Here is a 25,724-nt window from a genome sequence, read left to right as displayed (position 1 = left end):
GTTATTAATGCGGGCGGCGATGGACGGCGTTGAAAAAATTCACATTCATTCAATCCATGAAGAAAAATCTCAAGGCCCTCAGTACAATAATTATTGCATTCACCGTTCTTGTTGTCATACAAAAAAAAAAAAAAACATCGGAAAAAAAAAATGTTTAAAGAAAAAACTGCATATTTCAAAATCAGCGCAATACTCCAATATATTATACTCATTTTCTTTACATATATATTGGGCCAATTGGTTTGTAAATGAGTTGAAGAGGTTAATTCAAACAAGTGTGCTCATAGACAATGACGTTCCTCCATACCGCATACGCTCGTGCGTGTACACGTGTCAGGAACGAGTCCCGAGCGCCTCCTCACTCGCTAATGAGTGTGCCATAGAGCAAGGTCAAGTCGATGGCTTTTTGGTGCAATTATTCCTACACGTCGTCTGTTTTCTTACCCATACTCATAATCAGATCTTTCACATAACACAAAAAAAATGTTTAATCGACAAAAACCTACAGAGCAGCCCGATGCCTTGCCACACATTCAAGTACAAAGTCAAAAAAAAAGGGAAGAAAAACAAAAAAAAAACATTGGAGAAAATAAGCAAGACAAAATGTCCCCCAAGATAAAAATGGACAACGATTCTGGAGCGAGCCAGAATTTGACACTTCACCTTCCTCGCCACTCGGGGGCGCTCGAATGAGAAAAACGCTTGCGCTCAAGGGCCACATGATCTCCCCCGGTGTTCTTCATTGTTTGTCAAGAGGTTTCTTCGCTTTTCATTTGTTTTTCCTAAGAGAGTTCGTCATCGTTATTTTTTGGGGAGTTTCTTGCCTTTTTTCAGGACCAGTTTGTTCTTGACGTAGCCTCGCTTCCTCTTGGCGGTCTGTGCGGAGATGAGGAAAAAAAACAAGAATGTACATCAAAGAGTTGCATCACACATTCTGCATTACTAATACAGTAAACCACCTTCAGGTCCACCAGCTGATTGTGTCCTGGTTCAACAAATTGGTGTTTTTACAAAAAAAATGTTCACTTCAAAATAAAAGGGCAGTTTTAACTTTTATTTGACTATAGGTGGGTTGCAATCAGGTGACCTTGAGGCACATCTGGGCACTTCCAGATTTCAGGCGATGGTCTAAACCCCATTAGGCTACTGTTTATTTACCTGAATCAGTGCAGATTCAGGTTTATTTTGAAAGGTTTGGAGGCAAAAATAAAAGTGATCACAGAAAAAATATTTTAAATGGGATGGAGTGGATTTTTACACCCTTAAAAATAAATTCTAAAAAGATTTAAACCATTTATCATCACTAAGAGGTTACTGCTCCCTCACTTCATTTGACACTTACAGTATTTAGAGAATAAGATTGGAGGCACATCATGTTTGTACATCCGAGGGGTCCACAAATTAAGCATAAATTGGACTTATTTGTGCATTGCTAAGTAACATATTTGATTGACATAACGAGGGCCGTGCTGCTCTGATCCTGACGCTAATTAGAAAAATGATACGTTTGTTTGCAGTTGTTTTCCTGCTCCAAATATTAGTCTCATCTACAATTCATGTCTGTAGTTGTTTTTATGAGACAAGTATACCTTGTCTCATTATTTTGCTGTATATGTCCCTGTTGTTCAGCATGAATCTTTGCTATCGATATCAAGCCTACTAGATATTGAGCCTACAAGGGATTTATTCATGATATAGATCAATATCTTATTTTTTCAAAAGCCTTTGTCGTTTTTGTTAATGTTTACAAACTAAAATTATAATTTCCTGGACACAGGATGATTTTGAAAGCAAAAATGATTTAAATGAGTAATACATTTTTCGTTTTTTAAATTTTGTTAAGTTAGTGTGTGGTATTGATTTAGCTCAAACAATTGTATTTAATAAAAGAAAATACAGAACCAATTTAAATATTGTGCTGATATTATTTAACGGAAAAATGTACAGTTAATGCATGTCATCAACATTGGCCGATCTCACCCATGGATACATTTTATCGGAATCAGTAGCATAAATCCATGACAATGACATCCCTATATACAACACAATTAATAAAAAAACTGCCGTAATTTATAAAATGCTTTATCATCACACATTCTAATGTTTTTGGCGAAAGTTACAATGCGCAAGAAATAGGTTTGGGTTTTGTCTACAACCACTTATGTCGACGTCAGTCAGCCATTCCGAGGGGCATTGACTGAAATGGGTTCCACTGTAATGCCTTGTTTTGATTAAATAACGTCACAAAATCTATGTTACTGTGCTTTGCAGTAGTGTACACGAGTGTAGCGGCCCTGCTTTGTGTTATCGATATTCCCATACTATACCAAGTGGGGCGCAAACCCACATCGAGAGGTAAATGTGCTAGCCACTAGGCCAAAAGCCAGAGCTGCTAAACCAGCGGCTAGCGCACTCTTTAAAGCTGTCAGAGTGACTGGTGCAGCCACCCTGGCTGCCCCCGTTACACGTGCGCATCATCATTCTGAGAGTGCTTTTCTAATAAGGCTCCAAATCTAGGGTGTAGACTCTAGCCTGTAATGTACATGTTAAAAATATGTTACTATGTGATTAGCACATCACTAAAACAAGTTCATAATGCAATAATTTATTTAAAATCAGTTTAAAAAGATGTGTCTTAAAAGAAATTTGGCATATACTGCTTATATTTCTGTATATTTAACCAATTTTACACAATTAAATGTTAATTTAGGTTTCAGGTATTAGTAGGGATGTCTTCGAATAGTGGAAGATTAAACAAATTGATTCAGAGAAGTCTGAAGTACTTGCAATTAAATTGTCGGTCATTAAACCTCATTCATTCCTTTGTGGGAGAAAGGCCAATTGAGTACCTGCAGAAGCCCCCTGCGTACAGCAGCTGTGTTAGCAATATAGATTGATTGTGTATCATAATTCCGTCTTTAAACATTAGAATAATGATATTCTTGTCAGCTGTGTTAGCAATATAGATTGATTGTGTATCATAATTCCGTCTTTAAACATTAGAATAATGATATTCTTGTGTGCAGATACATTTTTATTTTAGAGAGTGACAGATAAATCTTACCTGCTCACAGTTTCAGTTATCATTTCAGCCTTCATCAGTGCGGTCTCGGCTTACTGGTGTGACAAGTCTAAAAACAGCTGGCCGTGTTGTACACCTTCATTTCTCTTATTCTTTAAAAACTGTCTGCATGCACAAATATTTTACTAATAGTGTTTCTACAAAAGGGCTCGTCGGGACGCACAGCTGTCACGCCTTGCCCCGGAGGTGTTCACATATGGAAACTTTGGACTTTTACTTTAATTTGGTCAAGTTGAATGTCTTCATGGCGCAGCACCAAAACAGAGGACCTCACTAAACTATCTAATCTCTACTGTGTTTTTGTGCTTCGGAGTGGTTTAGCCTTTTTTATGGTGAAAAAGTCGCAAACGAGATCTTTGTTTTGTTCACTTTAATAAAATAATGCATTCTTTGCTTTTCTCACAAAGTTTAGGGTACAAGAATTCCTTCATTCTGCACTCCATCCAGCTGTACAATAACTCTCTCCTGTTTCTGCTTTAACGTTTATGTACCTTTCTTTGTTTATAGTGTATTTAAGTTGTATTTACTTATGATTTATCTCATGTTAAGCTGTCCCAATGTACCCTCTCCCAATGTACCTTTCTTTGTTTATAGTGTATTAAAGTTGTATTTACTTATGATTTATTACATGTTAAGCTGTCCCAATGTACCCTCTCCCAATGTACCTTTTTTTGTATTGTCATTATACTACATTGTAAATATTATTTCTCTTTTTTTGCCCTAGAAAGGGTTTAGTTATCCTTTCCTTTTCTCTTGTAATTGAGCTCCCGTATCAAACATTTCCCTTAAGGATCAGTAAAGTTTGTCCAAGTCCAAGTTTTTTCCTTTTAGTAGTATGGAAGAATCACCATATAGCAACTTGTTCTACATCCATGTGACATTACTGACACCTAATAAAGAGTCAGCATACACTACATTATCACAAAGGGTTCATTTCGCTCTTAAAAACAAGGCAAAAAAGCCATAGATTTGACTGCTCGTCGACTAAGGGCAAAATTTAACAAATCAGATTTGACTATGAAAATCCTTAGTCGAAGACAGCCTGATCATCGACTGTAAGTGGTGAGATAAAATAAGATGTTATAGTATACTATACCTGTTTGGTCTGGTCTTTTCAGTTAATGAGCACAATACATTAAACTGTTACTACACTACATGTTACTCATGCCAAAATGCATATTGCCACTAAAATGTCACCCCACTTTCTAGTTTAAGTTTAGTGGCTAAGTTAATTAATAACCTCTAGGAAACTAGTTTGTGTAATTCTGTTAATTAAAATATATATATATATATATACAAATATATATATATATATATATATATATTTTTTTTTTTAAACTCCTTATGTAGTAACAAGTGACTGTACTGCCAGGAAAAAATAAATAACGATCTGTTATAGTGACTAGTATGTTGGTTACCTAAATTAGTATAACCACCATGACAGTAATAAACCAAATAATTATATGCCTCAGTTAGTGCAGAAGAAAGCATTACAGCAGAATGTTTGGTGCAACTTCTGTACTGGATCTTTTTAGAATGATCACAGGTACCTGGGCATGCTTTATGTAAGAGAGGACAAAGACAGGACAATTACCTTCTTGGAGGTGTATTTCTGTTTGGGCACAATGCTGCGAAGCTTGTGATCCAGTGGCTCTCTGTTGCCCAGATTCTTCACCTTGTAGATTCTAACCAGCCAGTGCTCCGAGGTGAAGGCCTCCTCCAGGTGCTTGAATTTAATATCCTTGTTGCCAATCTCTGCATTGCGTGTACGGTCGAAACCGGGGGGCGTTCGGAAGTCCAACTAAAAGATGAGCAGAGTAAAATGTCAGAAGAATTTAAGCACCACAGGCAGAAAAGCTGCATGTTTGTACATTAAAGTGGCTGTTTGCAACATTACACAGATGCCTAGAGGACGCTAATTTTTGCTTTTCATTTTAAGCATTATATTCCGTCCACTTACGGTTTTAGAATGTGATGACTTACACAAAGTATGTAGAAAACACATACACATAACAACATGAGCATTATATCCCGTCCACTTAAGGCTTTTAGAACTTGATGACTTACACAAAGTACGTACAAGCCTCTAAAGCAGAAGCTTTACATTACTGTCTAAAAAGTGAGTACGCCTCACAGTGAACTAGGGATTGAACAGTTGATGAAAAAAATACAAACCACTCGGTTGACCTGACATGGTTCGGAGTGCGTGTTTTGCTTGGGTTATATGCTTCTTTTTTTGTGTTACTAATCCGTTTGGACGTGAACATGTAGTTCTGATCATACGTGTGCGCATCGTGAGCTAAAGTAGGGCCCTATGATTTCCATGAAGAAATCATAGAATTAGCTAATAAAAATGAAATCTACTGTTGAACGCTGAACAACACGGAAATTCACATAAATGTGAGTGAAATTAATAGAATAGACTAGCCTTTATTTTCAATCAGCATAGCAATAAGTTAATTGTGAAGAAAGAAAATTTGCCTGGGGAAATCATGTGTCTGGGGTTGAGTGTTTGGAGGATGAATGAGCGGTCCCAAAGTCGAAATGGCCACTTGAAACACTGACCAAGTCTGCGGACAACCTACAAAGTTAATATTAGCGAGCCAGGACGACCCATACACCTGCAACACATCTCATCTGTTTGTATTGTTGTGGCCAAGACCACAGATGCCAGTACAATGTACAGACAGGACGGCCGCCGTAAATTGAGGCACTTTTGTTTATTTTTAAAACAGCCTCGAGTCATCTCCACTTAAAAACATGGCAGTCGTCAAGCACCCTGAAAAACAGCAGCACACTTCCAGCCTTCACAATAACAGTGCTGTGCCCAACATCCACAGTCTGACTGCGCTAACAAAAGCACGAGCACAGATCCGAACCGTTTCACCAATAGTAAACATGTCCAAATTATGTCAATATTTAGTGCGAGCAACTAGCACAATTGATGTTCAACATCACAGGTGCTCAATTGGGTTCACTCTTCAACCTCCTCACCTCATGCAGCCCCAGACTGTGACACTACCACTGCCATAGTTGACTGTCAGCAAAACACAATCATCTTGGTGATCACTTGTGTTGCCAGCTTTTTAGACAGTACTTGCCATATTTGAGTAATGTTAAGTGGATATATACTATAGCAAGGTGTACACTGACTACTTTAAAGTTGATACAAGTACATTATTGAACTTATAGACATTTTTTTAAATGTTAAGAGACAATGTATTTTGGGCTTTTATTAACATCATTGAGAAATTAAATACATTCTTAAAATAATCTAAATATAGATACAAATGTCACTTTTTGGCATGAACTACTGAAACAAATATATTCTAATACTAATATTTCTAATATTCTAATATTTGCTTTCTGCCAAAATGTAAGACAGTTTAATCAATGATTTTAAAGTTTATAAAGAAAGTATTAATAATAATTTATTTATAAACTTCACTGTACAATGCTTGCCATTTGTTTTTGTCAAATCTCTTGGCTGCAAGTGCATTTATTTAATTGACCTGCAAGCCTGTCTGCAGCTACAACAGTCATGTCAGCTGACAAGGAGGATCACTCAACTCTTGCCTTTGCCACACACCTGCAGTCACTGTAGCACAAATCATCAGGAAATCTTTCAAATCTTTTCCTCCCAACTCCCATCACACCGCAGGGATTCCCGAGCCACCTCTACATTTTTTAACCTGTCAGCCCTCTCGTTATTGTCTATAAAGCTGCATAAAACACAACCAGTACGACTTTTTCTGGGATGAGAAAAGTTCTGATTCTTACACACCACTGTGACTTATTATCTGTATAAAGTATATGAAGTGTATCACAATGCCCGGAAGAAAAAAGTCTGAGTTGCTAACGAGTCCCAACCTCCCCTCAAGATGTGAAACTGATCAAAGACATAGAAATGTTGATTGAGAAAGACAGGCAAATGTTATTAGGACAAAAATTTAACATTGGCTTCATCTTTAAAATTTTGTGTGGAATTCTGAATAAAACTTTGTGTGTCAGAAACCCAAAATGTGTGCATATACAGAAACATCCTTACCTATAAAAACTTTCGGACACACACTTTTACATATGTACTTTATTGATCTCACCTGGCGGAGAAATGTGCACACATACGTCACGCCCTTACCATATAAAGCCAATTCAAAGTGACTTATGAATGCAACGTGCATATCTAAAGGACCCTTAGATTGTATTGTTCTCTTTTTTTTAATTTTTTTTATTATTGCTGGTGAGAAGACAGACGAGGAAGGAGCAACATTTTTACAGTGGATAAACTGTTAACAGAGATCCCAGTGAGGTCAAAAACAAAAACAAAATTATTGAAAAATATCAGCTGAGGTTCAAGGGGGCAACATCGCAAATCACCTCTGAAGTTGGAGATATTACCTTATCTTAGATTTCCGTAAAAATGCAAAAAAACTTACCGTATTTTTCGGATTATAAATCGCAGTTTTTTCATAGTTTGGCCGTGGGCGCGACATATACTCCGGAGCGACTTGTGTGAAATTATTAACACATTACCGTAAAATATCAAATAATATTATTTATCTCATTCACGTAAGAGACGAAGCAAATGGCAGCAATCGTCACTCACACGTCAACCAATAAAAATTCGGCGGGGGAGGGTCATGGCAGAAGTGCATTGTGGGTCATGGGATGTTAACTGCTATATGCTATATGCTACTGCCGTAGCTATTAAAATGGATCACATCAACATTGGCGGTAATTTATAAAAACTGAGAAGGACTGAACAAAAATGGCACCGAAAAGAAAATCATATACTGCAGATTACAAGCTAGACGTAGTGAAATGTGCAGCAGAGAACGGCAATCGAGCAGCAGAAAGAAAGGACATACCAGAGGCGACAGCAGGGAGAAAGATTTCATCGGATTTAGCGATCGGGAGTGACAGCTTGTTTGGTAAACGTATAGCATGTTCTATGTGTTATAGTTATTTGAATGACTCTTGCCATGATGTGTTGCGTTAACATACCATGAACGTTCTCAGTTGGTTATTTATGCGTCATATAACGTACACTTATTCAGCCTGTTGTTCACTATTCTTTATTTATTTTAAATTGCCTTTAAATGTCTATTCTTGGTGTTGGATTTTATCAAATAAATTTCCCCCAAAAATGCGACTTATACTCCAGTGCGACGTATATATGTTTTTTTCCGTCTTTATTGTGCGTTTTCAGGCGGTGCAACGTATACTCCGGAGCGACTTATAGTCCGAAAAATACGGTACTTCTTTTTCATGACTGTACCACAGCATTAATAGTTCATTGTTTTTGTTAAGAAAATATCAATATTAGCCATTCTAAGAATGTAATACAGCATCCATTGTTTATTTCTTCTGTTCATTGTTTTTGTTGAGATATCTACACCATATCAATACGAGCCATTCCAAAATGTCTATCGTTTATTTCATTAGTTCAGTGTTTTGTTGGGTTTGATAAAATATCTTCACTTCATGGCTCTAAATACATTTGATGACTACATGACATATGATGGCTAGATTTGGGAGAAAAAAAATACCATAATTGTAAAAGCTCAAATATTTTGTTGAGCTAGTGAATCACTTAGTAAAGTCATGGATGTAAGATTGCATTCATGGTATCTGCTACAAGTTTGTTTGTTCAATTATAACATGAAGCTTTTTACTACATTTAATCTTAATGAATTCATGATTATACTTTATAGGGCTTTTTAGGAAACTTTAATTATGCAGCGCTAGATCTAGTACAAATCAGTGGGTTTAGTAATTTAAATCATGATTAAAATCATGAGACACAATATTTAGAGTACTGGTCATCAGCAATATATTGCTTGTATTCCGACAAGTGATTTCTTACGGGAAGTGAAAATCAGTGGCAGTCAACCAAGCTACAATGGCTCTTGTATAGCGCGCATAGTACCAGGGGCCTATATATTTCTGCAAAAAGCAGATATGAGCAAAAAATATAAAAAAGACATGCAGTGGAATAGATCCCTATACTATATGTTGAAAGCTTTATTTATGATCGTCGCCTTTAGTAAAAGCTTAACTCTTAAGTTTTTCTTGCTCACATTTGATTTAATTTTATTTAGACTCACGAGTTGGTGCTTTACAGAACACTCGTAGCAAAAATGTGTCTTAAGAAATACAAATAATATCAAGACAAAACTTAAACGTGAAACACTAAACGTCAAAAGTATATCAAACAAAACTTTAACGGAGTGGTCACTGCAAACTTGTGCATTCTTCGGCTGTGCTCCCTTGTACCGCAGGTGTGTGGTACTTTTGTCGTCTTTTTTCATAAAATCTTACTCTCTTCTGTCATTCTTGAAAACCTCTCGAGGATCTCTGAGGAACCTTTTATCCTTTTCGTGATTTAAAATGTTCGTACAGCCGAAAACAATGCAAGCATAGACACTGGCTTGACCACCACGCGTATTCAATGAGCCGGACGTTGGCCGGATATGACGTCATTTTGAATGCAAGCAATTCATGAAACAGGATGTGTGTTAATACAGCACTAATGTTGCTACAAAGATATTGCCTGCATTTCTCGATCTACTGACTACCGTATTTTTCGGAGTACAAGTCGCACCCAAGTATAAGACGCACCTGTCGAAAATGCATGATAAAGAAGGAAAAAAACATATATAAGTCGCACTGGAGCCCGGCCAAACTATGAAAAAAACTGCGACTTATAGTCCGAAAAATACGGTACTTTCATGCTCTTTACCGCCTCTCAAGTTAACCTGCAACGCAGTCCAAACTATTTTTTTATCAAAGCATTCACTCTTTGATTTTTCATCACTTCACATGCAGGCTAGCTTAGCCTAGCTTCGCCAGCTCCGAAAACATCACCACTCCGACGCCGGCATAAACGAGAGTATGGCTTCATGTAACAATAGAGGTTGTCCCTGCTAGAGGGTTGGTCCGCCTGTTAGAATAAAATAATAAAATACATTTAGACAGAGTGGACACCCCAATTAGCGCAGGCTGCACTAGGCCTACTACGGTACTGTGGCTAGCTGGCTGGCTGCTTAGAGCCAAGGTGGTACACCGGAAAGCATGAACAAGTCAGTTAGTGTCTACTGTACTCTCAGCTGTAGTAAGCGGTTTTATACGGAAATGTAAAAAAAAAAAAAAAATACAACTTTGGCTAAAAAAATTGCGGAATCCCGCTATATAGCAGACATCCGAAATTTGTAGGTTAGAGAGGTGCCCTGAAAAATAATTTTATTTGGAGGACGCAGCAGTGATGAAACTAACTAGAGTGGCAGCAAATTGCATGCATTTGGGTTTTATTTTTTTTTAAGGTAATTTAAATTATGCGAGTCCAGTAGTAACCTGTGATTCATCTGATAAAAAAATATATATAGTTTGACAGCACAAACTTTTATTGATTGCATACTTTGTGTGCAAAACACCAAATTAGTTAGCACTGCTCCACTCACCTGCATTTCACCAAATCGGTAATAGGACATCTTGTACATGAGGCAGTTGAGCAAAGTCGGCGAACCGTCCTTGTCCACTCTGAACTCTCCCTGAGGAGTGAAGTAGTCACTCTCCTGAAAGATACAGAGTTTGGACAAAGTTAAATGTTATAATAACACATAGACCACACATCCACCCTTTGTGGAACTACTAAAGAGCCGAAGGAGTTTTACTGTATGGTGTGTATCAGACATTTCCTCCTGCAATTTTGTTTTACTCTCTCAGAGAAATAAAATGTTGATTTGTAAACACATTTCAGAATCAATATGAAATCCCATATGAAATAAAAACATCTCAAGGGCATACAGGGAGCTGGGTTTTGACTTAGAAGAAACAACGTTTATTCTAAAAGCCTTGATTCCAGTGAACAGTGAAAAATGCCAGTCACACAAATCCATTATAGTTCTGTCTGCCACGCACAGAAGATGAGCTGTTAGCTGACCTGAGATGGTTCACCGGGCGAGGATTTAGCCCTGTCACAATGACAGCATGACTAGGGAAGTACATCTCGGCGGAAAAAACTAAAATGCAATGACTTGAAGGTGGATTCCACTCAAGGGAAAGAGTGAAAAAAGTGGAGTGGAGGAACATCTTGGTGAATGTTTAATGGAAACTACATCCCGACTGGGTGTCAAGACAGGACAGTTGGGAAATCCCACTTTAAAATGGAAACAAATGAAAGCGTTACCCATAATGCATGACTGAAGGTTCTTTAAAGTGGGATGCTACTGGTTGGATATTTACAGACCATTTCCAATAGAAACACTAAAAATGTGTTTAATAGGGGTGTCTCGGTCCGATATCAGCAAGAATACAAGGCTTGCATTTAAAATATTTTATATAAGCTTTGATACAAGCAGTCCTTTTAGTTAACATTTAAATGTCCTCTGATAAGCACATCATTGTTATATTTTATTGTATTTTAGTGAGAGCATTTCCAAAAGGTGAACATGGTAGGCTATACTGTAGGTTACTATGAGCTAGCAGCTGCAGATCAGCTAAGCACACAAACATACACAAAACTTGTCCTAATTAAACAATATTGCAGTCTAAAAAAAACAACGTATAAAATAGTTAATAATTGAATATGACTTGCATATATAAAGACTCCAAAGCAAAAAGAAACCTATTAAAAAGTATCAGTAACAAACATGGCTGGTTTATTCAATTTACTGTGTTATGACCTAATTTAATGAATTATTGTGACTACTTGGTGTTGACAAAAAACTAATTAACAATCCACTTCAAAAGCATGAATCTGTCATAAGATTTGTGTCATTCATACCTAACATTATTCTGATTCATTTCACTTGAGCAAGCCTTTTCTAACACTCCGCATTACAAAATAATGATGTACCTTTATGCAATAAGGTTTGTGTTTTTTCATACCTAATATTGTTCTGAGTAATTTCACTTGAACAAAACTTTTCTAACACTCCACACTACAAAATAATAAAAATATGTACTATGATTCGTGCTGATATCGTATCAGATTAATATTAGGATTCGCCAATGCTAAAGGTTTCAATATCTGTATTGTATCGAAAGTGAAATGTATCAGTACACCCCTGGTGTTTACAGTACTGCAATGCTTGGTAGAGGGGGTGTTATTGAGTCAACTTGAACTGTAAATAGTTGACCGACTTGCTAATTGTTCAAACAGTGCAGACTATGGTCAGATAGCAGGTTCACACTTACCCTGATGTCCTTTGGATGCTCCCCTTCAGCTATCCTCACCATCCACAGGAACTTGTTGATGTCATCCCCAGAGTAGCCTATGACGCCGCCGAAAATAATCAGCACATAGTCCACATCTAGGGACCTCATGATTTTGTAGGCTGCACTTTCATTGGAAGACATGGCTTTCCCCACCTAAAACAGTGGTTACAAAAGGTTTTAAATGTAACAGGATGACTTTACACAGTATTTTTCAAAACTTAAAACACTGAAGACTAAAATTGCACTTTTAAAGAAAAGACTGCAGATGTCCTTTGAGATATTGGGCACACTATCAATGTGATAAATGTGAGGTTGACAGCAAATTTGCCACAGTGACAAGTGGTACAATTGTTTTGACAAATGTCCTCCATATATTACGAGAAAAGTTCCCTACCTCAACAGCATTACACCACCTCTTTTATTCCCACTTTTAACTCCATTAATTATATAAAGCAGGGATATTTATCAAAATTGTTTAGGGGGCTACCTTTCCACAAAGCTGGGGACAGACTTCTTTCTTTCCCCTTTAGTCTCATTTGTATATTCCTGAGAACCAGCATCTTCTACAGTAGTGTTTCTCTTCTGCAAAAAGCTAGTTAAATATTAACTATATGGCCTTGTTCACACTGCAGGCCAATTCCGATTTTTTTTGCCCATTTGTAACCTGTATCGGATGTTTTCATGTCAATGACAACAGTGCAATTTAGAATTTTTCAAATCCGAACCAGGCCTCTTTGTGGATAAAAATTGGGTATGTACAGTATGTAATGCAACTGCAGTGTGAACGCTCGGGTCGCATTCATCCAACCAGAGTGTCGTGATAAGCACAATAATTATTTGCCAAAATAGACTGTCGCAAAATAAATAGTTGACAAATGAGCAGAAAACAGGCAAAAATCTTGTTTTAGGAACTCCCATCAACGATCCACCAAGCCTGCGTCTCCCACTGCTCGCCAACACGCTCTTCAAAACAGACATCGTAGCAAACATCCCACAAACTGGGGAGGTTTTACATTTTAAAATTAATCTTTGTTCTACGTGCAATAATTCCATTCAGAAAATGTGGACTTTGATAGCACAAAATCCTTGAAATTGACACAAATGTGACAGGACTGGAAACTTGAGCCATGTTAATTTACGTAAACACTACAGCGCGTGTGACGTCATGACGTCACATCTGCATGTGGGTCAGTTTGTATTCATATTAGTTTTTGTAATGTGAACAACTACGGTACATAGAAAAATTGGGTTTGACAAAAAATCTGAATTGGACATCCTACACTGTAAACATAGTGCAAAAATGTGAGTCACACAAATTTTTTTTTTACTAAATTTGCAGGCCACCAGTTGATTAACCCGAAAGATGGAAAAGAGAGGCAATGGAACCTTGAGGAACACAACTAGTATAACTAAAGAATTTGAACAAATGACTACTGACTGATTCTTAAGTAAAAAGGCTACAGCAACATCTTAGTTACATTAATCGCATTATGAGAAAAAGTGTAACTGCCAAAGGTACAGGACTTAAAGTGGTGCCTTGAGGAATGCCTGTTATGTAAATTACAAGTTTCGACCCCAGTGTTGTTTGCTAGCAAGGTTAAAATGTTAATGCAAGGATCTGCCAATGTGTTTACAGTGGTCGAAGTTCCTGTATGCAACAGGAATTTGCTGCAGAAATGTATGTCTCCCAAGTTTTGAACTGAACTCGGTGGCCGGTGTAGTGTCATTTGGCCCACGACCGCCAGTTGCATAACCCTGCCATAGATAATATGCTCCCTCCCACCCACAATTTGATTTAAAATGCCTCCTACCAACAGAGCGCTAGATGGCATGCATGGTGTATCAACCGAGTAGAACGCCATGCTCGCACAGCTTACATTTATATGGTTCCAAGAATCTTCAAGTAGAATGGGAAGTAGAGCCTTCATCTATCATTCTCTCCTCCCATGTAACTATCTTCTTGGTTCAATCGAGGAGGAGAACCCTACCTCATATCGATGATAAACTCCCCTCTTTTGAGAATAGATAGTTGATTCATATTTACTGAAACTGAATACAATACCATGCAAGCGCTTTGAACAGAAATAAACTCAAACTTGTTTAACTGTTGATAATTTTTGAGGTTCAAACACTTCCAGATGACTAAATGCAAGGTTGAATTTCAGAAGATGACTGCATCCTTGAAGATGAAACCTTTTAAAACACTCTCCTTGTAAAAGGCCTTACATGGCAAACTGACTGGCGATGGTCCCTCTTCTTATTACAGACTTTAAAATGCAACAGAACACAACCAAAGACGGCAAGTAGTGCAGTATCCCATAGTCAATTATGCCCTCTTAGTAACAGATGAGGTGCCAATAGGCAGCAAGGATAAAAAAATAGACAAGGACAAGTGTTAGAAGAAAAATGTTTAAAAAGGACGCAGAGAGGGAGAAAACACCCAGCCTCTTAAGGAAACTGACGGCTATTAACCGAGGTGCCCTTTAACTAATTGAGAAAAATTTAAGAAAACAAAATTATCTGGCTTATAAAGAGAGCAGAGTTAGAACTGGCAATTTCATTAAACATTCACTTAATACTTTGATGATCATCCGGTAGCTGGGAGAATAAATAATTTGTTTCTCCATGTGTGTGCGCATTAAAAATAGCAGCAGAGCAAAGACAGGCAGCCAAGAGGATATACTGAGATAGAAAGGGGAAAATAAGATTAATGCGAACTCACCAGCGCTATATGACTGTTATTCCACGTATTATTATCAACAAGTGTGGTCCTGTTGGCCATCCCTGCAATTTGATAACCATAGTCCCACCACGACATGACACGTGCATGCTCGTCTGTATTCTGCCTCAGCCAGTAGTAGGCCTCCCTGAAGTCATCCAGGATGTTACGTGTCCTGAAAAGGAAAAAAACAAAAAAACGAGAATAGGTTAACAACCTCGTCAAACAAAGACATGGCTACAAGGCCATTCTACTCAATATTCTCACTCATGGTGAAACAATCTAAATTTTGTTAACTGGAGACATTATTATGGCTCTTAGGTTTCTTTTTTTTTTTTTTTATCACAAATCTATTTCATATACAGTAATGGTTGGAAAGCATTCACAAATAATATATACAATAATATTCTACCATGTGTTGGGGCCTCCTTCAATTCACCTTTAAAAGGACACATATATCCTACCACTTGGTTATTTGTTCAAGTGGTGGATGCACCTGCTAATCAATTGGGGCATGGTGTCTGAGTAAATACGATGTGTTCAACATCTGACTCAGAAGTACAGTTTAAACATTAGTGCACAGGATTCTGAAAAAAAAAAACACATCCTCTATGTCCCTAACCTACAATAGGTCAAACAGAGAGAACTTAGAACAACATCTGCTTGCATTTTTGTTTAGGCATGCAATAGCAAGTGTGCACTGACTGCAGCAATTCCTTTATGCTTAACACAAACATATTTCTGTGACCTAGAAACTCTTTAAAAAAAAAAAAAAAAAGCAGCGATATTAAAGCTTGTGCTGTCATGCACTTATCAATATTTTAACAAAATGTCATATGAAATATGCATGTGCTCCCTGACTTGCTGCCTTATGTAGAGCCAACCACTTTTGAACTACAGTATGAACTACAACATGTGATTTAGAGCTTCTCATAGCAATTTAACATCCATTAACAAATGACAGCAGATGTGTGTGCGCAAGTGTGTCACCCAAGTAACTCATACCCATCATGGTTGTATGACGCGAGCACCACACTTGGGCTGGAGTAGGCGTTGCTGGTGACCCAAGTGCAGTGGACAGCAAACATCATCAGGAGCATTAACATGAGCATGGTGACTATGGACTTTATGTTTGGACCCAAACCTTCCTCCGCTTTCTCCTGTTCAGACACATGTTTGCGCACCTTGCCGGCCTGCAGGGGAAGACAGAGTTACGAAGGAGTTCCATCAGTAGCACCCCTCTATTTGCGAACTTCATAAACTTTTGGATCAAGCCAAACATGCCTCCGTGTGCGAACCATGTCTCTGTGTGCAAACACTATTCAGTCATTAATTTCAATCTGCCTGTAGACAAAAACCAGGGCCCAGCATTGTTGCCGAAGACAGAGCCCTGCACGTCACTTGCTGCAAAGGACAGGACACAAGAGTCACTCGGTGCTGCAGCGTATGTTTCTTCTCTCGCCATTCACCCAAGTTTTGTCTATTTCGCCAACTCAATATGGATTCCAAAGTTTTAAACCAGCCTGAAAAGAAGAACGAATTTGCTGTGGACTAAAAATGACTATTTGCGAGGAAAAACACCAATAATGGCAACACCATGGGTCACTACAGACCGCAAAAAACAAGGCACACTGGACAGAATCATGTAGCAGCGAGGACCAAGTGAAGCCCGGCCTGGAAGAGTGGAATCAACGTAACGGAAGAAGAGGAGAGGGAACTAAGGAAGAAAATGACTTTCTTTCGCCTTGGAGAAGCACAGCTGCTCCTCACCCAAACCCTCCTCTCTATAAGTTTGATCCCTCTCTACGTTAATCATAAGCATTCATCTTCTCGCTTGCATGCCACTAATATTTGCCGATATAAGGTAAACATTATTTGACTTTTTTAATTTACAGCAACATGGTTGTTAATGATTTTAAAAGCATTAAAGAGGAACTTTTGTGTGTGTGCACGCGAGTTGACAAAGCAGCTTACTGCTGATGTTGTATTTGGATAATACTGTAAAGAGGTTGTTAATCAATTTTTTCCTTATATTTGATATACATACAGTATATATACACTTTACACCGTCGTCAAAGTCTTTTATTTTTTTATCAATCAATCAAAGTTTATTTATATAGCCCTTAATCACAAGTGTCTCAAAGGGCTACACAAGCCACAATGACATCCTCGGCTCAGGTCCCACATCAGGGCAAGAAAAAACAAAACCCAATGGGAACACCGAGAAACCTTGAAAGGCAGCATGGATGCCGAGTGGATACGGTTAATAATGTGAGAGTCCAGTCGATAGTGGGGTTAGCAGGGGAACCTCTTGCATGTAGACACGTCGCGGAGCAGAGACGTCACCAAAATGTTTCTTTCATTTTTCATTAGCATGCAGCCCCAGGTGTAAAATATTTGGACATGAGGTTGACAGAACTGCAGAGGCTTTCTAGCTTTCCTCACATTTCTGATGCCAAGTGAAGATACACATCAGGCTCTTATGATACGGAGATTGTACTGACTTGATTACACAAAACAATAAGAACTACTATTATTTAATAGTTTATAATTTGAAAGAATTTAAAAGCGCCAGAAATGTGATGTCACCATTTCCTGCTTTCTGTAAAAAGCATCAACTCACTCTTTGGCTGAGGCTTTGTTAGTCAAATATTCACGAATGCGAGACAGCTGATAACTGAGTAAGCACATCAAATAGTTGCAGTGGAATCACAGATGAATCACAGCTCAAAATACTGGTGGGATGTGTGGAGAAAAGCTCACGACATGTCTGCCAGTCTCCCATGTTGAGTGAAAAAAAATAAGTACAGCAAAAGGCTGCAACATAACTAACACATTGACTAGTATTGCAACCAGATAGACGAGCACACTAAAGTGAATATACTCCTCATATTTCATTGTATCTTTTCATGGGACAACACTGAAAATATGTCATGAAATGATATGTTAAGATTTGCAGAAATGTGAGTGGTGCAGTGACTTGTGTGAGTTTCTGTATGTGTCAAAAAAAAATTCTTTTTTTTTTTTTTACAGTACAGTGTGACAGGGATTACCACCTACCTTATCATAGAGATTTCCGGAATTCCTTTTGTCGTCCTCGTCGCTGCTGTCTTCAGCCGGGGGTTTCTCCCTTTTTGTGTCATCTCCCATGTAATGCTCAAAGACACTGGAGAAAGCCACGGCTGACAGCATGCATACTACCGGAGTCAGTGTCAGCATGAGACGCACCATCACACCAGCAAAATACACGGCACTGATGGCGTACAGGGCCACTGCAAGGAAGACGAAAACCAATTAATGACTTGTTTAACCATGAGATGATGCAAAAGATTACCGTATTATTCGTACCACAGCGTGCATTGGCTTGTAAGGCGCACTACCGATGAGCGTGTCTATTCAGGTCTATTTTCATACAAAAGGCGCACTGGATTATATGGTGCATTAAAGGGGTCATAGTATGATTTTTTTCCTAAATTTAAAACACTTCTTTGTGGTCTACATAACATGTAATGGTGGTTCTTTGGTCAAAATGTTGCATAGATTATGTTTTACAGACCATCTTCAAGTCGCTTTCTGACCTTTGCTTCAGGATGCGCAGTTTTGTGGGCGGTCTTGTTTAAGTGGCTCCACTTCGACAGCGTCTTCTCCCCGTCATCCGGAATCCATGATTATTAGGTTTAAAATTTACAAAATTAACGAAAATGCTAGCATAAAACATTAGCGTGCTAAAATTAGCATGCTAACCGGTATTTAATTTATGATTGCGCCAAGTAATGAAATCCATGATTATTGGGTTAAAGTACAAAATTAGATCAAATGCTAGCATAATATGTTAGCATGCTAACATTAGCATTCTGACAGGGGAACAGCTAGCATACTTCCAAGGTGGCGCCATGTAATAAAATGAGCTGAACATGTTGGTGTTAGAGCTAATTGAATCGATTGAGAAATGTGGGGATTGAAGTACTTGGGAAAAGTGTCCTATTCATTTCAGTGGGAATTTTCTGGTAATTTGGGAGTTCTGGGGAAAAAACTGAATTTCTTGAAGGCGATAAATAGCATGAATGTCCTAAATGAGTTCAATTGGTTTGTGTTGGAAGGGTTTGAATCAGTTAATAAATGTGTTAGTAGTTACAATTTATAATTGAGTAATAGTGTTGCAAAATTCCAGGAATTTGTGAATTTCAGAAAAAACGGAATTTAGTTTGGAACTTGGGAAAGTGTTAGTTTAAATGTCCAGGGTGAGTGGAATGTGTTGATGTTGGAATGGTTGGAACTTGGAAAAAAATGTCCCATTCATTTCAATGGGAACTTTCTGGAAATTTGGGAATTTCGGGAAAAGTGGGAATTCTTTTGAAAAATATAAATAGCATTAATGTCCTGAATGAGCTGAGTTTGTTGGAGTTGGAATTGTTTAAATTGGTCAAGAAATGTTTAAGTAGTAACAGCTTTATAATTCAGAAATGGTATTATGGAATTCCTAGAGTTTCAGGAAAACCGGGAATTTTTCTAGATCCTAAACAAGCTTGTTATTTTGTCCTAACGAAGAGGAATGTTTTGACGGTAGAACGATTGAAAAATGTGAAAGGAAAAAAAGGGTGGAAATAGGGTTAGAAAAAAAACAGGAATTCCTGGAAATTTGTTGAAAGTGGAAAAATGGAAGTTTGAATGCCCAGGATGAGTTAAATATGTTGAAGGTGAAATGGTTTGAATCAGTTGAAAAATGTGGCAATTGTAGTTTGTAGTAGAAGTTTGGAAAAAAAGGACAATTCATTTGAAAAGTAAGAATTCTGGGAATTTATTTTTATTTTTTTTAGAATTTTTGAAGAGCACACAATTCCTGAACAGGCTGAATAATTTGAAATTGGAACGGTTTGAACTAGATGAAAAATGTGGGAATTGTGGAACTTTGAAAAATGTCCCATTCATTTCAATGGGAATTTCCAGAAAATTTAGGAATTTCAGGAATCGTGGAAATGTTGTGGAAAATGGTAAAAAAACTTGAATGTCCTAAATGACTTGAAATTGTTAGTATTGGAATGTTTCATATCGGTCGAGAGATGTAGTAGTAGTAACGGTTTTAATTGAGAACAGATACTATGGAATTCCTGTAAAACCAGGGGAAACCAGGAATTTTTCCAGTTTAAACAAAACTTTGTTTTTGTCCTGATTAAGAGGAATGTTTTGACGGTGAAACGGTCTAAGTGAGTTGAAAAATGTGCAAGGAATAGTCGAAAAAAGAAGGTGCAAATATGGTTTGAAAAAACAGGAATTCCTGGAATTTCTTTTAAATTGGAAGAATGGTAGTTTGAATTTCCAGGATGAGTGGAATATTCTGAAGGTGGAATGGTTTGAATCGGTTGAAAAATGTGGAAATGGTGTAAGTTTGATAAATGGCCAATTAATTTTGAAAGGGAAAAATTACCTGGAAAACCGGCAATTCTGGGAAATCTGGGAATTTGTCCCGCGATTCTTGAATAGGCTGAATAGTTTGAAGTTGGAACGGTTTGAATTGGATGAAAAATGTGGAAGGTAGAGCATGCCAAAATATGGAGAATAATAATAATAATAAATAAGATTATTTTTGGTGTCCAAAAGCGTGTGTGTGAATTATTTTGAGTATTCACACAATAGCACAACCACAATTATTCCGTACATTAGGCAGACCGGGTTATAAAGGTGCACTGTCGATTTTGGAGAAAATTAAATGATCTTAGGTGTGCCTTATAGTCAGAAAAATACGGTAATGTCAAATGGAGATAGTACAAAGACAATTGTTTTCCACAATACAAGCTCTGAATAGAACGTTGCTGGTTGCTTGCAGTCCTTGAAAAACGCCAACTTGGAGCCAAACTCAAGAACCACCGAAATAGCTACAATCTTTATTGCTTGTAATTCTTTGGTGTTATGTTAGGAAGTTACAGTATATACCATCCCTCTCCTTCATACTTCTTCTTTTCAAGACTAAGTTACAAGTAAAAGCTGATTGTTATGAGGCCACAATACAAAACTTTACACCTAAAGGGGCGATATCTTGGCAGTGTTTATATCAAATGGCCACATTGACTGATTGTTCTTACAGTCTATGTACTTCTTTCAGACAACTGTGACTGGCCTTCAGTGTTTTCTTATCTGAGCAAATATGACTTCACTACTCCATGGCTCCACTAAATCATAATACCTTTTTGCAACCATACCTCATATATATTGTCATTTTTGTGCTTTGACTCCAATGCTCTTTCAATTAAAGGGACTCTTTGCAATCTAGATTACACGGGTAACTTTTATTTATTTAATTTTAACTTGGAGAAAAGATTAGGCATGAGAAGCTGACCTGAATTTATTGAATTAAATAATATAAACAACATTGAAAATTATGATTTTATTTAGAAAATGGATGGATGGATGTTATAGTTTTACTGTATCTAATAGTACGATTTCAATGGTAAACATCTCATATTGATCTCCTTCGGTAATTAGCGCCACTTTACCCACCTAAGACTTCTTTGGAGAGGTAAAGTCGATCCTTGTATAGTTGTACAAGTGTTTTTGGCGTTTCAACATTTTTGGCACGGACTTATCCCGAATTTTTGACTTTTACATTATCATTCCATTCACTTTCACCGCAATGTTTACAAACGCTTCCCTCCTTGATGGCACCACATGCGGGCTCTAAACACTTTATATGTTTCCATCCACTGGCTTCAACCATGCATTAAATTGATCATTCTGGAGCCACAAATCGTTGAACGTGCACTTACCCATCCTATGCAAGTCATTTGTGTTTGCTGTGGGCTTTTGTAAATTTTTCTCCGCTGCTATATGCTAAGTTGTAACAACACACCGCTGCGTTCGCACAGTTCACTAGCAGGTGGGTGGTGTGCGATAAATTCTGACCGGGTAGCACAGGTATATTAAGTTAAGCGGAACATTGTGCGGAACATTATAGCGTCATTAAAAAATGGACTCCTCTCTGAGCTGCCACCTTAACGTGGTAGAGGAGTTTGCGTGTCCCAATGATCCTAGGAGCTATGTTGTCCAGGGGCTTTATGCCCCCTGGTAGGGTCTCCCAAGACAAACTGGTCCTAGGTGAGGGATCAGACAAAGAGCAGCTCGAAGACCTCCATGAAAAATAAAAACAAAGGACCCAGACTTCCCTCGTCCGGACGCGGGTCACCGGGGCCCCCCTCTGGAGCCAGGCCCGGAGGTGGGGCACGATGGCGAGCGCCTGGTGGCCGGGCCTGTCCCCATGGGGCCCGGCCGGGCACAGCCCGAAGAGGCAACGTGGGTCCCCCCTCCAATGGGCTCACCACCCATAGCAGGCGTCATAGAGGTCAGGTGCGATGTGAGCTGGGCAGCAGCCGAAGGCAGGGCACTTGGAGGTCTGATCCTCGGCTACAGAAGCTAGCTCTTGGGAAGTGGAACGTCACCTCGCTGGGGGAGAAGGAGCCTGAGCTAGTGCGCGAGGTGGAGAAATTCCGGCTAGATATAGTCGGACTCACTTCGACGCACAGCAAGGGCTCTGGAACCAGTTCTCTCGAGAGGGGCTGGACTCTCTTCCACTCTGGCGTTGCCGGCAGTGAGAGGCGACGGGCTGGAGTGGCAATTCTTGTTTCCCCCCGGCTCAGAGCCTGCACGTTGGAGTTCAACCCGGTGGACGAGAGGGTAGCTTCCCTCCGCCTTCGGGTGGGGGAACGGGTCCTGACTGTGGTTTGCGCTTACGCGCCAAACCGCAGCTCAGAGTACCCACCCTTTTTGGATTCACTCGAGGGAGTACTTGAGAGTGCTCCCCCGGGTGATTCCCTCGTTCTACTGGGACACTTCAATGCTCATGTTGGCAGTGACAGTGAAACCTGGAGAGGCGTGATTGGGAAGAATGGCTGCCCGGATCTGAACCCGAACGGTGTTTTGTTATTGGACTTTTGTGCCCGTCACAGATTGTCCATAACGAACACCATGTTCAAACATAAGGGTGTCCATATGTGCACTTGGCACCAGGACACCCTAGGCCGCAGTTCCATGATCGACTTTGTAGTTGTGTCATCGGATTTGCAGCCTCATGTTTTGGACACTCGGGTGAAGAGAGGGGCGGAGCTTTCTACCGATCACCACCTGTTGGTGAGTTGGCTGCGATGGTGGGGGAGGATGCCGGACAGACCTGGCAGGCCCAAACGCATTGTGAGGGTTTGCTGGGAACGTCTGGCAGAGTCTCCTGTCAGAGAGTTTCAATTCCCACCTTCGGAAGAACTTTGAACATGTCACGAGGGAGGTGCTGGACATTGAGTCCGAATGGACCATGTTCCGCGCCTCTATTGTCGAGGCGGCTGATTGGAGCTGTGGCCGCAAAGTAGTTGGTGCTTGTCGTGGCGGTAATCCTAGAACCCGTTGGTGGACACCGGCGGTGAGGGATGCCGTCAAGCTGAAGAAGGAGTCCTATCAGGTTCTTTTGGCTCATAGGACTCCTGAGGCGGCGGACAGGTACCGGCAGGCCAAGCGGTGTGCGGCTTCAGCGGTCGCAGAGGCAAAAACTCGGACATGGGAGGAGTTCGGGGAAGCCATGGAAAAAGACTTCCGGACGGCTTCGAAGCAATTCTGGACCACCATCCGCCGCCTCAGGAAGGGGAAGCAGTGCACTATCAACACCGTGTATGGCGAGGATGGTGTTCTGCTGACCTCGACTGCGGATGTTGTGGATCGGCGGAGGGAATACTTCGAAGACCTCCTCAATCCCACCAACACGTCTTCCTATGAGGAAGCAGTGCCTGGGGAATCTGTGGTGGGCTCTCCTATTTCTGGGGCTGAGGTTGCTGAGGTAGTTAAAAAGCTCCTCGGTGGCAACGCCCCGGGGGTAGATGAGATCCGCCCGGAGTTCCTTAAGGCTCTGGATGCTGTGGGGCTGTCTTGGTTGACAAGACTCTGCAGCATCGCGTGGACATCGGGGGCGGTACCTCTGGATTGGCAGACCGGGGTGGTGGTTCCTCTCTTTAAGAAGGGGAACCGGAGGGTGTGTTCTAACTATCGTGGGATCACACTCCTCAGCCTTCCCGGTAAGGTCTATTCAGGTGTACTGGAGAGGAGGCTACGCCGGATAGTCGAACCTCGGATTCAGGAGGAACAGTGTGGTTTTCGTCCTGGTCGTGGAACTGTGGACTAGCTCTATACTCTCGGCAGGGTCCTTGAGGGTGCATGGGAGTTTGCCCAACCAGTCTACATGTGTTTTGTGGACTTGGAGAAGGCATTCGAAATGTGTCCCTCGGGAAGTCCTGTGGGGAGTGCTCAGAGAGTATGGGGTATCGGACTGTCTGATTGTGGCAGTCCACTCCCTGTATGATCAGTGCCAGAGCTTGGTCCGCATTGCCGGCAGTAAGTCGGACACGTTTCCAGTGAGGGTTGGACTCCGTCAAGACTGCCCTTTGTCACCGATTCTGTTCATAACTTTTATGGACAGAATTTCTAGGCGCAGTCAAGGCGTTGAGGGGATAAGGTTTGGTGGCTGCAGGATTAGGTCTCTGCTTTTTGCAGATGATGTGGTCCTGATGGCTTCATCTGGCCAGGATCTTCAGCTCTCACTGGATCGGTTCGCAGCTGAGTGTGAAGCGACTGGGATGAGAATCAGCACCTCCAAGTCCGAGTCCATGGTTCTCGCCCGGAAAAGGGTGGAATGCCATCTCCGGGTTGGGGAGGAGATCTTGCCCCAAGTGGAGGAGTTCAAGTACCTCGGAGTCTTGTTCACGAGTGAGGGAAGAGTGGATCGTGAGATCGACAGGCGGATCGGTGCGGCGTCTTCAGTAATGCGGACGCTGTATCGATCCGTTGTGGTGAAGAAGGAGCTGAGCCGGAAGGCAAAGCTCTCAATCTCGATCTACGTTCCCATCCTCACCTATGGTCATGAGCTTTGGGTTATGACCGAAAGGACAAGATCACGGGTACAAGCGGCCGAAATGAGTTTCCTCCGCCGGGTGGGGGGGCTCTCCCTTAGAGATAGGGTGAGAAGCTCTGTCATCCGGGGGGAGCTCAAAGTAAAGCCGCTGCTCCTCCACATCGAGAGGAGCCAGATGAGGTGGTTCGGGCATCTGGTCAGGATGCCACCCGAACGCCTCCCTAGGGAGGTGTTTAGGGCACGTCCGACCAGTAAGAGGCCGCGGGGAAGACCCAGGACACGTTGGGAAGACTATGTCTCCCGGCTGGCCTGGGAACGCCTCGGGGTCCCACAGGAAGAGCTGGACGAAGTGGCTGGGTTAGGGAAGTCTGGGCTTCCCTGCTTAGGCTGCTGCCCCCGCGACCCGACCTCGGATAAGCGGAAGAAGATGGATGGATGGATGGATGGATAAAAAATGGAAACATTCAAAAGCAAGACTTAAATTTATGCATGTTTAAAAATGTTTTAAAAAAAATTAACGTTAATAGATTCTTAAAATCTTTCAAAATCATATTTAAAACCTTTTATTAGACTTTAGGAAATTATTTCAATCAATCAATCAATCAATGTTTATTTATATAGCCCTAAATCACAAGTGTCTCAAAGGGCTGCACAAGCCACAACGACATCCTCGGTACAGAGTCCACATAAGGGCAAGGAAAAACTCACCCCAGTGGGAAGTCGATGTGATTTAGACATTTTAAGGCCTTGAATTCTAATTGTAGGATTTAAGATTGTTTATGACCCCGCAGATACCCTGTTCCTTGATAAAGGTATACGTTTTT

General features: G+C 40.1%; 1 protein-coding gene across 2 annotated transcripts in view; it reads right to left on the bottom strand.

Moving 5' to 3' along the window:
* Positions 1-470: 470 nt before the first annotated feature.
* stt3b (STT3 oligosaccharyltransferase complex catalytic subunit B) overlaps positions 471-25,724 on the bottom strand; it is a 116,661-nt gene continuing 91,407 nt past the window's right edge. For both annotated transcript variants that reach the window (XM_061982781.2, XM_061982780.2), the window contains exons 10-16: positions 18,081-18,292; positions 16,026-16,213; positions 15,024-15,195; positions 12,281-12,454; positions 10,543-10,656; positions 4,677-4,883; positions 471-876 (exon numbers count right to left, since the gene is read on the bottom strand). In XM_061982781.2, coding sequence (XP_061838765.1) covers positions 802-876; positions 4,677-4,883; positions 10,543-10,656; positions 12,281-12,454; positions 15,024-15,195; positions 16,026-16,213; positions 18,081-18,292 — 1,142 coding nt within the window. In that variant the 3' untranslated portion in view covers positions 471-801. The remainder of the gene's footprint in view (positions 877-4,676; positions 4,884-10,542; positions 10,657-12,280; positions 12,455-15,023; positions 15,196-16,025; positions 16,214-18,080; positions 18,293-25,724) is intronic.

This window comes from Nerophis lumbriciformis, linkage group LG21, assembly GCF_033978685.3.
Source record: "Nerophis lumbriciformis linkage group LG21, RoL_Nlum_v2.1, whole genome shotgun sequence".
In the NCBI taxonomy this organism is placed as follows: Eukaryota; Metazoa; Chordata; class Actinopteri; order Syngnathiformes; family Syngnathidae; genus Nerophis; species Nerophis lumbriciformis.
The sequence above is the reverse complement of the archived record's forward strand: the minus strand, read 5'-3'. Positions and strand labels throughout refer to the sequence as shown.